This window comes from Mustela erminea, chromosome 20 (genome assembly GCF_009829155.1).
Source record: "Mustela erminea isolate mMusErm1 chromosome 20, mMusErm1.Pri, whole genome shotgun sequence".
Lineage (NCBI taxonomy): Eukaryota > Metazoa > Chordata > Mammalia > Carnivora > Mustelidae > Mustela > Mustela erminea.
In genome coordinates, this window is record NC_045633.1 from 24,188,979 (window position 1) to 24,203,776 (window position 14,798).

The 14,798-nt window shown below is 44.0% G+C and overlaps 1 protein-coding gene and 1 long non-coding RNA gene across 2 annotated transcripts in view; both read right to left on the minus strand.

Moving 5' to 3' along the window:
* Positions 1-3,892: 3,892 nt before the first annotated feature.
* Positions 3,893-4,211, minus strand: LOC116580864. The gene is made up of 3 exons (XR_004281811.1): positions 4,188-4,211; positions 4,041-4,108; positions 3,893-3,916 (listed from the first exon to the last, which is right to left on the minus strand). It is a non-coding gene; the product is annotated as an uncharacterized LOC116580864 (long non-coding RNA).
* Positions 4,212-4,321: 110 nt separating this feature from the next.
* LOC116581465 overlaps positions 4,322-14,798 on the minus strand; it is a 59,704-nt gene continuing 49,227 nt past the window's right edge. The window contains exons 9-11 of the mRNA XM_032328642.1: positions 14,494-14,632; positions 11,960-12,061; positions 4,322-4,391 (exon numbers count right to left, since the gene is read on the minus strand). Coding sequence (XP_032184533.1) covers positions 4,322-4,391; positions 11,960-12,061; positions 14,494-14,632 — 311 coding nt within the window. The remainder of the gene's footprint in view (positions 4,392-11,959; positions 12,062-14,493; positions 14,633-14,798) is intronic.

The window sequence follows — 14,798 nt, forward strand, 5'->3', positions numbered from 1 at the left end:
ACACATCACTGCTCATGTCTGCCCACATTCTCCAGCAAGAAGTCATGTCTTAACAATGAAAAAGGATCATTGCAAACTAATAAGGCAGCACATTCCAGACACGGAGGCATCGACATCCTGGACAACACTTCCTCTATCTTCCTCAGCCACCAGAGAAGATTTTGGTTTGGTCAGAATAGAGAGAATGTGACGAAACTGGATGCCCTTTCTCCACAAAGTTTCTGAGCCACTTGAGGGGTATCGTTGGCCTGTAAGTCCCTGACTCTCCCCACGCTGCCTCACTCCTGACAAATAGTTCCTCTACTTTCTACACTTTCTGTTTATGGCTACAAAGACACTTGAGGAATTAGGGCCTTGTGGTCTGAAATGGGCACTGGAAAAGTGTCTTCCGAGGGACATAATACGAAAAACCATTATTTACACTCAGCAGCTGTGTTTGTCTTATTTTTTTAAGATTTTAGTTATTTGACTGACAGAGATCACAAGCAGGCAGAGAGGCAGAGAGAGAGAGAAAGGGAAGCAAGCTCTCCACTGAGCAGAGAATCTGATGTGGGGCTTGATCCCAGGACCTAGGATCGTGACTGAGCCTAAGGCAGAGGCTTTAACGCACTGAGCCGCACAAGCGCCCCCTGTGTTTGTCTTAAACACAGTCATTTTGAAATTTCAACCTCCTGAGTTCCAGAGTAATTTTGTACAATGGGAAATGAAGATGGGAAGGCCATATAAGAGGATTCACAAACGTGTATATGCTTCCCAGTGGAAAACTCCACACATGTGATGAGAAAAGAAATCAGCTCTCACACTAACTTAGGACCAAATGACCTGCTCCTGGAAACCCAGCTGAAGGGCTGGGAGGCAGTGGTCATGCACGTAATCACTGACATCCCCCTTCAGAACGTGTGAGCCACTGTGCGATTACGACAGTGCACCTGAGACCTTTGACACTTCAAAATACTGTAGAAAGGGCTGTTATGTGGGATGGTTCTGCACGGCACATTTTCCAGCAGAAGTAAATTGGGGATGACTCTTGAAACATGCCCTGAGAACACTGCAGACTGCAAAGGAGACAGTATAAAATGCAGAGAGAGTCTTCCTCAGTTTCCATTTGTGAGGATTACCAGACCCATCTATCTCCAGCATGAACAGAACACCAGTGCACCTGAACGTAACCTAGAGGGAGTCGGGCTGGCCAGAGGACGTCACTGTGGAGGGAGGGGTCCTCCTCCCCCAGTTACTTTCCCGGTGTGCACTGTGGGCAGGCAGGGGTACACATCCGCCCATGCATCTTCCCCACCACCATGTTCCAAGACAGTAGCATCTCTGCCAGAACAGCCACCCGCCCCCTGTGTCTTACCTAGAACCTGGGGTGAAGAGATGCCATGGGGAAAACTACTGTCACCACATGTTAATATAGGTCTGCACATCTCGACAGAGACAAGAGTGGGCAACCAAAGATAATCAACTAAGGAAAAAACTCCACTCAGGACAGGCCAGTATCAACAGCTGGGACCACACCTCCCCCATCACGGCAAGCACAGCAGCTCCTTCTATACATTGAGAACAAACACAATGAGAGGCCATGGGAAGCCTGGTGTCCACGCATGGAAGTGCAGGCGCTTGTGGGAAAACCGGAAGCCCACCAGCATCCCCCCTGACCAGCTCTGCTTCCCTCCCTGACAATGGGATCTTCTACGCTCCACAAGGGCTGTCCATGGCCACAGACACCACTGAGGAGATAGGAGTGTCCGGAGTCCTGCAGAGGACCTGGAAGAGTGCTTTCTGAGAGTAACAGGACCCCTTCGAGTGAGCGAGACCAGCTCTGTGGATCCACGTCCCCGACATTCGGACAGTCCTTAGCTCAGGCACAGAGCAAATGCCTAGTCCTTGGTGCTGAGAACCAGTGATGGGCTGATTCGATATGCCCAAATGCAAACCGGTGTGTCTGGAGAGCACGGGCAATGCTCCCAGGATGGGTGGGGAGAGACGCTATGAGCTGGCACAGCCATCAGACCCCATCAGAACCCGCTCATGGGAGCACAACTGGAACACGTGTGAGTTGTGGGCCTTGCAGAGAGTCACTGGGATTCCCTCTTCAGGGCTGCTGCTACAGGGGGTATTTTCTATGACACACCTGGCACCTGCCACAGTTCACCATCATCTCACCCAGGGGCCACCTGGAGGGAATCCAGCTGTCGTCTTCATCCACTCAGATGGGACGCACGGGAGGTCACAGCTCACCTTCTCCACAAACACTCAAGCTGCCCAAAGCATGTGGGGCAAGTGTGACGCAGTCCTGGCTTTTCCCATTCTCCATCTGAGGACCTCTGCAGACATCCTCCCAGGTTAGTCTCCTGACCCAAATACTAAAAATGCTCCTCCTCCCACAGGAAAGCAAACTGCAAGGAGTCAGCCGGACTAGCTGACTTCACTGTGGAGTTAGATGTCATCCTCCTCGAGTTATTTATATACACACATACATGCACGTGCGCGCGCACACACACACACACACACACACACACACACACACGCGCGCGCGCGCGTGAGGTGAGCATCCTACCTTCCCATGTCTCAAAGCATCTACAGCTTTGGGAGGAAGCACAAATTTGAAGATCTCTAAGGGAGCATCAGGGAGGCTCCTGGGTGAACAGCGAGCACTCTGAAAGGGATGATCACAGGACACACCAAGGCCATAAGGCCAGGACAGGGACCTGTACACACTGCAATCCATTTCAGAAACAGACACAACTAAAAATGCCCAAGTACTTATCATATGCATCTCTGGGTTCCTTTGGAGGGCTAGTGCTGCTGTTCATCCTGGGAACCAGTCTAGATGCTAGATTAGACAAAGGTCAGAGGTTTATTGTGGTTTGCATGCCCTCCATGCCTTCCTCTCCCATCTTGCACTCTTTCCCACACTTGGGTCCCTTATCAGAGGGTTACTTGTGTCCCTTATCAAAGGGTTTCATCCGTGACTCCTTTGCAAAGAGAGACACCAGTCACCTCTTGCATGAGACACTCCAGGGCCCTGGTTCCAGTGTTTCTGTAAGTAATCCATCACGTGTGGACAGTTCGGGGTACAACTGGCTATCAACACTAAAATTGGGGTGCTCAACACACATCAGACAAGATCACTTTATCTTCATAGATTAAACACCTAAGTGAGAATAGCCTTGCATGGGTGACATCCACAAAACCTCAAATGAACAGCCCATGTTCTCTTCTCAGGCCACAGGTGGATGGTTCATTTGTCCATCCTGCAGTTGAGACCTAGCATGCGTGACTGGCCAACAAATAAACATTTCAGGGAAGAAACAGACTTTGACATTTGTATAGTCACGAACACAGAAATCATAGGCAGATTGAGCAATAAAGCTATGGCATTGCACCGATAACATGAGAGGAGTAAAATATATTTCATTGCTGAATATGGTCCTATGGATGACAAATAAAAAATATATATAAAGGAACCTCCATAATGAGTAAATAAATGCCCTTTTTCACAAGTAGTTTTTTTTCCCCCAAGACTTGACCGCTGAGTCAAAGTGGGAAGGGCGCTCACCTCGCACCTTCTCGTGCTCAGCTCTTCCGAAGGGGGTAGCAGGTGGAAAGGTGTGGAGCGGTGTGAGCTCCATCTTTCATGGGGGCAAGTGTCCTGCTGCCTGGGGGCATATAAGGAAAGCACCCTCTTGTCACCCCTTCAGACAACCTGCAGGCTTGTGATTCTCTCCAGGACACACAGCGATCACCCACAGGAACAGGAAGGACACCGTGTGGTTTCACAGCAGAAATCAGGCTGCTGCATTTCCCATCGTGCTCCCTACCTTGCCACACAGGCTTCTGCAACTCAGGCCTTCCTGGCATCGGTTCCCGCCTAATGGATCCCACAGGCAGAATCTCCCCTTTCATCATGCGCAGTCTTGAACACAGAAAAAGAATGGACGTCTCTAAGAATTACAACACCACGTCCTCTCCTAGGCAATGAACAGCATAGCCGTCACCTCTCCAAATACCCGTTAAAAACGCACGTCAAACTCTCACACCTGTATTTCAGGTAGGTGTTCTCCCTGCTCTGCTGCATCATCCTTGTTTCCCAATACCGAGCCTTCATCTGCGGCAGAAAAACACACCCACCTTCAGTTGTGCCCGACTGTGCCCCAAACGAAGATGAGGAAAAGGAAAACACTTACCCAGTTAGCCAGAGCATTCCTTTCCTGAACTGCAATCTGAAAAAGCCAACACACCAGAAGCCCATGTTCAGGGCTCTAAGGGCCACTACCATCACCTGCAGGGGGCGCCAAGGGGTCAGTGTGTTGGACACAACTCAGGTTACCTTGTAGTTGAAGGTGAGGTCAGACTCCTGCAACTGATTTCGCATTTCTTCCACTTCTTGTCTGTGAGGGACAATTGTTTTCATCAGACAAAACCCAACACTGGGTGTGATTTTCAATCATCTGCCAATGTGGCCATCCTCCTCTTATCTGTCCCCTCATACAATTGATCCTGACACAGGAAACACTTTCACCTGACTATAATTGGACTGTAGGATCAAAGCTATTCTTTCAGCCTTTCCTTCATCATTTTTCTTCACCTGCAGTTTCAGAATTGACATATTTTCCTTATGTGTTTTCAATCTATCCCTCAGTTATCACATGACAAATGTCTTTTGTCATGAAGCTCTCTTCTCCTTTAACTTCTATCCTCGCTATGGTTCCCAGGTTTGCAAAGACCAGCGCCATCAGATGCCACTACCGGGTTTATGGGTAGGACTCATCCTAGGACAAACTGTCTCCCTCACGACACAACCCCAAGGACACTGGTATGGAGCCAGTTTCCACAGAGTCCGGCCAACAGGGGGATCTGGACATGTTTAGTAACGTAATTGTTTTGTGCCTTATCTTTCCGTGTCTGTTAATTCGCTCTGTATACATCCTCTGATTTTGGTGTATATTACTTAATTGACTCCTCAACATGTACAAAGATTAACAATCCGAAGGGAGGGAGGAGTCAAGATGGAGGGGAAGCATCAGGCTGAGATGACATCAGGTAGAAGGAGATGAGCTAGATAGCTTATTAAACCATTCTGAACACCTACAAATCCAACAGGAGATCGAAGAGAAGTAGAGCAACAATTCTAGAAACAGAAAATCAACTACTTTCTGAAAGGTAGGACCCATGGAGAAGTGAATCTAAAGTGACAGGAAGATAGACCCCAGGGGGAGGTTCCGGCTCCTGGCAAGCAACAGAACACAAAACCAGGACTTTTAAAAGTGATGTCCACTGAGGGACATCGCTCCAGAGGCTAAACTGGGGTGAAGCCCATGTGGGGATGGCGTGGCTCCAGGTCCTGCAGGGTCCCAGAAGGATGGGGGTGTCTGAGTGTCACAGAACTCACAGGTATTAGAGCAAGGAAGCCGGCAACAGAGACAGAGCCGAGGAGTGACCTCTCAACTCAGGGTTACCTTGAACCGTAATCCATGGCACAGGCCACTGCTCTGTGAGTGGGGTCCCCACAAGATCCAGGGAGATCCCCCCAGAAGAGCTCAGGGATCTAAGGGTTTCGGAGACTCCAGGTGGAGCTGTGTGCCAGAGACAGAGACAATTGGTCACAGCCTGGGTGAGCTCTGAGCGCAGCCAGAGGCCAGGGGATGGGAATGGTTGAGCTCTTTTCTCTGAGGGCGCACTGAGGAGTGGGTCCCTGAGCACTCGGCTCCTCCAGGCCAGAGATTGGGAGGCTACCACTTTCATTATCGACCTCTGGAACTCTATGGAAAGTGTTCAGGGATCAAAAGCTCCTGAAAGCAAACCCGAGTGGATTACTTAGTCTGGCCCCTGGAAAGGGTGGTGCAATTCTGCCTGGGGCAAAGACACCTGAGAATCACTACAATGGGCCCCTCCCTGAGAAGATCAACAAGAAATTCAGCCAAGACCAAGTTCACTTACCAAGGAGAAAAGCTTAAAGCAGAGGAGAAAGCAAACCACGGAATTCATGTCTTTCTCCTCTTGATACTTTAGTCTTGCAAAGTTAATTTTTTTTAATATTTTTTATCTTCTGCTAATTTTTTTTAACTTTTACCCTTTCTTCTTTTAACGTTTTATAACTAGTTTAACTTAACAATACTTTTCATTAGAAAAATCTTTTTCAAGGGTGGCCCAGTTGGTTAAGCAGCTGCCTTCAGCTCAGGTCATGATCCCAGCGTCCTGGGATCGAGTCCCACATCGAGCTCCTTGCTCCACAGAGAGCCTGCTTCTCCCTCTGACTCTGCTTGCCACTCTGTCTGCCTGTGTTCGCTCTCGCTAGCTCTCTCTCTGACAAATAAATAAAAACATCTTTTTCGAACCTTCATTATTATTGTCATATGTTATCCTTCATTGTATCTAACTTCAGTTTTGGTATACATATAGGGTTTTTTCTTCTAAAAAATTTGGGGTACAACTTCTTCTAATAGATCAAACTACATCCTAAATCTACCGCCGGACTTGTTCTACTCTCCAGCCTGAGCAAATCCTCTCCACTTTTTTTCTTTATTCTCCCAACCAACTTACATATCAACTCCTTTTTTAGAAATTTAAAAAACATTTTTTTTCATCTTAATAGTCATATTCCATCCCTTCATTGTGTTTACTCTTATATATGTTTTCCATTCTTTAAAATTTGGGGAGGTAATTTCTTCTAAGAGACAAAAATACATTCAAAATTAAGTGAGTAACTCTGTTCTAGTTACCAGTCTAGTATGTATATATATATATATATATATATATATATATATATATATATTTCTTTTTTATATTATTTCCTTATTTGTTTTCTTTTTAAAATTTTTTTCCCTGAACTTCTTTTTACCCCCTTTCTCCCCCACCATGATTTGGGGTCTCTTCTGATTTGGCTCAAGCACACTTTCCTGGGGTCTTTGCCACCCTTTTAGTATTTTATTTGCTCCTTCATATATTTTTATCTGGACAAAATGACAAGGCGAAAAAACTCACCACAAAAAAAAAGAACAAGAGGCAGTACCGAAGGCTAGGGACCTAATCAATACGGACACTGGTAATATGTCAGATCTAGAGTTCAGAATGACGATTCTCAAGGTTCTAGCCACGCTCAAAAAAGGCATGGAAGATATCAAAGAAACCCTATCTGGAAAAATAACAGCCCTTTCTGGAGAAATAAAAAAAATGCAATTTAACCAAGTTGAAATCAAAAAAGCTATTAAAGAGGTGCAATCAAAAAATGGAGGCTCTTACTGCTAGGATAAATGAGGCAGAAGAAAGAATTAGTGATATAGAAGACCAAATGACAGAGAATAAAGAAGCTAAGCAAAAGAGAGACAAACAACTACAGGACCACTTGGGGAGAATTCAAGAGATAAGTGAAACCATAAGACAAAACAACATTAGAATAATTGGGATTCCAGAAGGAGAAGAAAGAGAGAGCGGAGCAGAGGTATACTGGAGAGAGTTATTGGAGAGAATGTCCCTAATATGGCAAAGGGAGCAAGCATCAAATCCAGGAGGCACAGAGAACCCCCCTCAAAATCAATAAGAATAGGTCCACACCCCATCATCTAATAGTAAAATTTACAAATCTTAGCAACAAAGAGAAAATTCTGACAACACCCCGGGACAAGAAGTCTGTAACATACAATGGTGAAAATATTAGATTGGCAGCAGACTTATCCACAGAGACCTGGCAGGCCAGAAAGGACTGGCAAGATATATTCAGAGCAATAAGCGAGAAGAATATGCAGCCAAGAATAGTATATCCAGCTAGGCTATCATTGAAAATAGAAGGAGAGATAAAAACCTTCTAGGACAAACAAAAACTGAAAGAATTTGCAAACAACAAACCAGCTCTACAAGAAATACTGAAAGCGGTCCTCTAAGCAAAGAGAGAGCCTAAAAGTTGTAGATCAGAAAGGAACAGAGACAATATACAGTAACAGTCATCCCAGACAATACAAGGGAACTAAATTCATATCTCTCAATAGTTACCCTGAATTTAAATAGGTTAAATGCCCCAATCAAAAGACACAGGGTATCAGAATGGATAAAAAAAACAAAACCCAACCATATGCTGCCTACAAGAAACTCATTTTAGACCCAAAGACACCTCCAGATTTAAAGTGAGGGTGTGGAATACAATTTACCATGCTAATGAACATCAGAAGAAAGCTGGGGGTGGCAATCCTTCTATCAGATCAATTAGATTTTATGCCAAAGACTATAATAAAAGAGATGAGGAAGGACACTATATCATAGTCAAAGGGTCTTTCCAACAAGAAGATCTAACTATTTTAAATATCTATGTCTCTAACATGGGAGCAGCCAACTATATAAACCAATTAATAACAAAATCAAAGAAACACATCGACAATAATACAAGAGGAGTAGGGGACTTTAACACTCTCCTCACTGAAATGGACAGATCATGCAAGCAAAAGATCAACAAGGAAATAAAGGCCTTAAATGACACACTGGACCAGATGGACATCACAGATATATTCAGAACATTCCATCCCAAAGCAACAATACATATTCTTCTCTAATGCACATGGAACATTCTCCAAAATAGATCACATCCTGGGTCACAAATCAGGTCTCAACCAGTATCAAAAGATTGGGATCATTCCCTGCATATTTCAGACCACAATGCTCTGAAGCTAGAACTCAATCACAAGAGGAAAGTTGGAAGGAACTCAAATGACAGAGGAAGGAGGCTAAAGAGCATCCTATTAAAGAATGGATGGGTCAACTAGGAAAATAAAGAAGAATTGAAAAAAATATTCATGGAAACAAATGATAATGAAAACACAATGGTTCAAAATCTGTGGGACACAGCAAAGGCAGTGCTGAGAGGAAAATATATAGCGATACAAGCCTTTCTCAAGACACAAGACAGGTCTCAAACACACAACCTAACCCTACACCTTAAAGGAGCTGGAGAAAGAACACCAAAGAAAACCTATACTGAGCAGGAGAAGAGAAATCTTAAAGATCAGAGCAGAAATCAATGAAATAGAAACCAAAAAAACAATAGAACGAATCAATGAAACTAGGAGCTGGTTCTCTGAAAGAATCAATAAGATTGATAAACCCCTGGCCATACCTATCAAAAGGAAAAGAGAAAGGACCCAAATTAATAAAATCACGAATGAAAGAGGAGAGATCACAACCAACACCAAAGAAATACAATTATAAGAACATATTATGAGCAACTCTGTGCCAACAAATTTGACAATTTGGAAGAAGTGTGTGCACTATTAGAGAAAATATAAACTACCACAACTGAGCCAGGAAGAAATAGAAAACCTGAACAGATCCATAACCAGTAGGGAGATTGAAAGAGTCATCAAAAATCTCCAAACAAACAAAAGCCCAGGGCCAGATGGCTTCCCTGGGGAATTCTACCAAACATTTAAAGAAGAATTAATTCCTATTCTCCCAAAACTGTTCCAAAAAACTGAAATGGTAGGAAAACTTCCAAACTCGTTTTATGAGGCCTGCACCAACTTGATCCCCAAACCAGACAAGGATCCCATCCAAAAAGTGCATTACAGATAAATATCCCTAATGAACACAGACACAAGAATTCTCACCAAAATACTAGCCAATAGGATCCAACAGTACATTAAAATGATTATTCTCCACCACCAAGTGGGATTTATTCCAGGGCTGCAAGGTTGGTTCAACATCCACAAATCAATTAATGTGATACAATATATTAAGAAAAGAAAGAACAAGAACCGTATGATACTCTCAATAGACGCTAAAAAAGCATTTGACAAAGTACAGCATCCCTTCCTGATCAAAACACTTCAAAGTGTAGGGAGAGAGGGCACATATCTCAATATTATCAAAGCCATCTATGAAAAACCCACTGAAAATATCATTCTCAATGGAGAAAAACTGAGAGCATTTCTGCTAAGATCAGGAACATGGCAGGGATGTCCATTATCACCACTGCTATTCAACATAGTACTAGAAGTCCACGCCTCAGCAATCAGACAACAAAAAGATATCAAAAACATCCATATCGGCAAAAAAGAAGTCAAACTCTCACCCTTTGCAGATGATATGATACTCTATGTGGAAACCCCAAAAGACCACTCCAAATCTGCTAGAACTTGTACAGGAATTCAGTAAAGTGTCAGGATATAAAATCGTCAAAAAGGCAAAGAAACTATACTCAGAAAACTATAAAGTTCTCATGAAAGAAATTGAGGAAGACACAAAGAAATGGAAAAATGTTCCATGCTCCAGGATTGGAAAAACAAGTATTTTGAAAACGTCTTTGCTACCTAAAGAAATCCACACATTTAATGCAATCCCTATCAAAATCCCATCCATTTTTTCTTTCAAAGAAATGGAACAAATAATCCTAAAATTTATAAGGAACCAGAAAAGACCTCAAATAGCCAAAGAAATATCAAAAAAGAAAGCCAAAGTTGGTGGCATCAGAATTCTGGCATTCAAGCTCTACTACAAAGCTGTCATCATCAAGACAGAATGGTACTGGCACAAAATAGACACACAGATCAATGGACCAGAAGAGAGAACCCATAAATAGACTCTCAACTCTATGGTCAACTAATCTTCAACAAAGAAAGAAAGAACGTCCAAAGTCCAAATGACAGTCTCTTCAAGAAATGGTGTTGGGAAAATTCGACAGCCACATGCATTAAAATGAAACTGGACAACTTCCTCACATTACACATGAAAATAGACTCAAAATAGACGAAGGATGTCAATGTGAGAAAGGAATCCATCAAAATCCTTGAGGAGAATACAGGCAAAAGCATCTTCGACCTCAACCACAGCAACTTCTTCCTAGAAACATGGTCAAAAGCAAGGGAAGCAAAGGCAAAAACAAACTATTGGAACTTCATCAAGACCAAAAGCTTTTGCACAGCAAAGGAAACAGTTTACAAAACCAAAAGACAACTGACAGAATGGGAGAGGATATTTGCAAACGACATATCAGATAAAGGGCTAGTATCCAAAATCTATAAAGAGCTTCCGGAAACTCAACACCCAAAGAACAGATAATCCAATCAAGAAATGGGCAGAGGACATGAACAGACATTTCGGCAAAGACATCCAGATGGCCAACAGACACATGAAAAACTGCTCCACATCACTCGGCATCAGGGAAATACAAATCAAAACCACAATGAGATACCACCTCACACCAGTCAGAATGGCTAAAATTAACAAGTCAGTAAATGACAGATGCTGGCGAGGATGCGTAGAAAAAGGAACACTCCTACACTTTTGGTGGGAATGCAAGCTGGTGCAACCACTCTGGAAAACAGCATGGAGGTTCCTCAAAAAGCTGAAAATAGAGCTACCCTATGACCCAGCAATTGCACTACTGGCTATTTACCCTAATGATACAAACGTAGTGATCTGAAGGGGCACCTGCACCCGAATGTTTATAGCAGCAATGTCCACAACAGCCAAACTATGGAAAGAACCTAGATGTCCATCAACAAATGAATGGATGAAGAAGATGTGGTACATATATACAATGGAATACTATGAAGTCATCAAAAGAAATATATCTTGCCATTTGCGACGACGTGGATGGAACTAGAGGGAATTACCCTTATCGAAAGAAGTAGATCGAAGAAAGACAACTATCATATGATCTCCCTGATATGAGGAAGTGGAGATGCAACGTGGGGGGTTGTGGGGTAGGAAAAGAATAAATGAAACAAGATGTCACAAAACAAACTGAGGAATGCTGGGTGAGGGGGGTAGGGAGAGGGTGGTGGGGTTATGGATACTGGGGAGGGTATGAACTATGGTGAGTTCTGTGAAGTGTGTAAGCCTGGCGAATTACAGACTTGTACCCCTGGGGCTAATTATACATTATAGGTTTATAAGAAACTTTAAAAAATTAAAAAAAGAAAATCCAAAGGGAACTTTTCAAGAGCCAATAGTATGTAGTGTCTGAACTTACCTGTACTTCTCCATTTCTTCTTCAGTTACTTTCAGATATTTATCGGCAGCTAACAGCTCATTCTTAGTTGCATTCAATTCATACAGTGTCTCTTCTAGCTTCCTAAGATGGGAGAGGTATATACATTGTCCAGTAGCCAAGGTCCTGAATTTCTGCCACTTATTCTCCCAGCACACTTGATGGCCTATGTTGGAATGTCCCCGCTAAAAGCACAGACTGACAACACAACAGGGAAATGAATGAAGGCCCCATTTAGGGTTGAAGAAACATCGAACTCTGGCTGCTGGCCAAGTTCCCTGCAATCGGGGCTCTCTTTATACTTCTCTACTTTAATTCATTCACCATGTCACCAAATAACATTGAACTCTGTGCCCTCTTGGAATACATCTTTGGTTTGAGATGGTGAAGGCTCATTTCAATTCAAAGTGAAAAGCCAAGCCCAACGAGCTACACTCATTAGGATGAAGCAGGGGCCCATCATTAGTCTCACACCTCCGTGGGGAGCTCTGATCCTCAGACCAAGGCTGTGCCCCACACAGTGAGCCCAAAGGAACCTTCCAGAATATGGCTTCACTGGCATGGAAACTCACTCCCACACATCTCTAGGCTTTAGAAGTACAACCCCTGGCCCCTCGTGAAAGATCCTGGTGTAGGAAAAGATCAATCTTAGTGCCGAAAATATGTCCTCAAATAATCCATGTGAACTGTCACATACTCAGGGTGTTATCTCAGGGGAACAGACTTCAGATGGAAAACTGTCAACTCCACTGAGTCTACCTTTAAAAAAAAAGATTTTATTTATTTATTTGACAGAGAGAGATCTCAAGTACACAGAGAGGCAGGCAGAGAGAGAGGGGGAAGCAGGCTGCCCACTGAGCAGAGAGCCCAATGCAGGGCTCCATCCCAGGGGGACCATGAACTCAGCTGAAAGCAGAGGCTCTAACCTACTGAGCCACCCAGGTGCCCCGAGTCAACCTTCTTGAACAAGACCAACTTCATGGATGGTGAAGGCAGCAAACTGCGATGCTTAGAAAGGTTGTTCTGCTGGGCTTCCCTCGACTCTTTTGTTCATGGTGTTGATTCACAAGGTTTCAACAGGACACTTGTCAAGAATCTCATGCAGAAAGACTTAGGGACAGACAAAAGCTCTAGAAAGAGAAGGACAGGAGCATCTGCTTCTGGTCTCTCAACTATCCTTCTGCAAATGTCTCCTGGAGTGGCAGTCAGTGTGTGGCTCAGGGATATGGTGTTGAAGAGAGAATGGTGGTCAGGACACTGGAAGCGCCACAAGAAGAACTTACCAATGAACAGAACCCAAGTGCCTGTGAGAGAGAGCGGCCTCCACCCCCGATGTGGAAAGGAATAACACAAAGCTGAGTCTCCAGGGTAGACAGGGAACAGTTTTGCTTTTCCACATGAATGAGGGACTCCAACGTCCTGATCTCCTCCTGAGAAATAAAAGGAAACACTGGACAAGAGAGCAAACTTGTGAGTGAATGCACACAATTTCTAAAGATCACAAGAGGAAACATGAGAACCAGATGAAGAAGAAGGAAGCCTAGGAGAAAGCAAGCCTGACAGTGGGAGCCAATTTCCCGAGGACACATCAGTGAATTCTAGAACAGGCAATGAATACAAAGTAAATGAACAAGCAACCTTTTGGGGACAGGTTGGAATGCAACAAGCGAAGCTCCGGTCCAGCCAGCAAAGATGAGACTGAGTGAAAGTGCAGGCTTTGGTTGGGATCCAAGAGAGTAACACCTAGAAAATCATGTGGAGGGGCACCAGGATGGCTCAGTCATTATCTGCTTAAAAGTATTTGGTTCAGGTCATGATCCCAGGATCCTGCAATAGAGCCCCACACTGGACTCCCTGTTCGTCAGGAAGCCTGCTTCTCCTTCTCGCACTCCCCCTGCTTGTGTTCTCTCTCTCGCGGTGTCTCTCTCTGTCAAATAGATAAATAAAATCTATATAAAAAAAGAAAGAAAGAAAAGAAAAAGAAAAAGAAAATCAGGTGGACAGGAAACACCCTGGCCTCCTAAGGGATTGGGCTGCAGCGAATAATCTCAGTTGTATACCAGATGAAGGGACCCAGTATTGCTGAAGCTGCAGCACACTTTCCACAAAGAAACTTTCCCTGTTTCTACAGGAAGAGAATTCCATTTTTCTCTCCATGTTCTGGACCCAAGTCTCATACTGAACAAGAAATGGACCTAATGCAGGAGTGGACAGAGCACGTGATGAGAGTGAAAATGAAGGGACAATGTAGACTGACCCAGAGGGGATCCAGGTATCAAAGTGATTAATGTTGGTATCTTCCCCCTTCTTCCCCAATGAATCACACAACAACATGTGGCGAGTTGTTAGAACAGAAAGGAAAATGCAGGTTACACAAATCAAGATAGGAAGAGCAGGCACAATTCTACAGGATGCATTTGGCAAAAGTACTCGAAGATCCAATTCCAGAAGATCCAAATACTTGCCGCCACGAAAATTCATACAACGGTATCTATGAAAACACCGCAATAGCTTACTCTTCTGCAGTCAGTTTTTGTTTTTCAGAGAACTTCACCGCCATATCCAATTTCTTCTTTAGCAGGTTCAATTCTGCTTCTTTAGCTGTTTTCTGAGAACTCGGGGCATTACCCCAGTCTTCCAGGAACGTTTTCCTTTCTGTAAAGGATGAGTTTGCTTTAGTGGGTTTGTGCCATGACCTGAGAACTTGGTTTCGATGGGGAAAGGAGAAGGGCAAGGCTGTGAAGGCAGGAAGGCATTCTCTCCCTGCCCGATGCAAACTCATTGCCACTATATGGAGATTTCATCCCCCAAAACAAGGTAC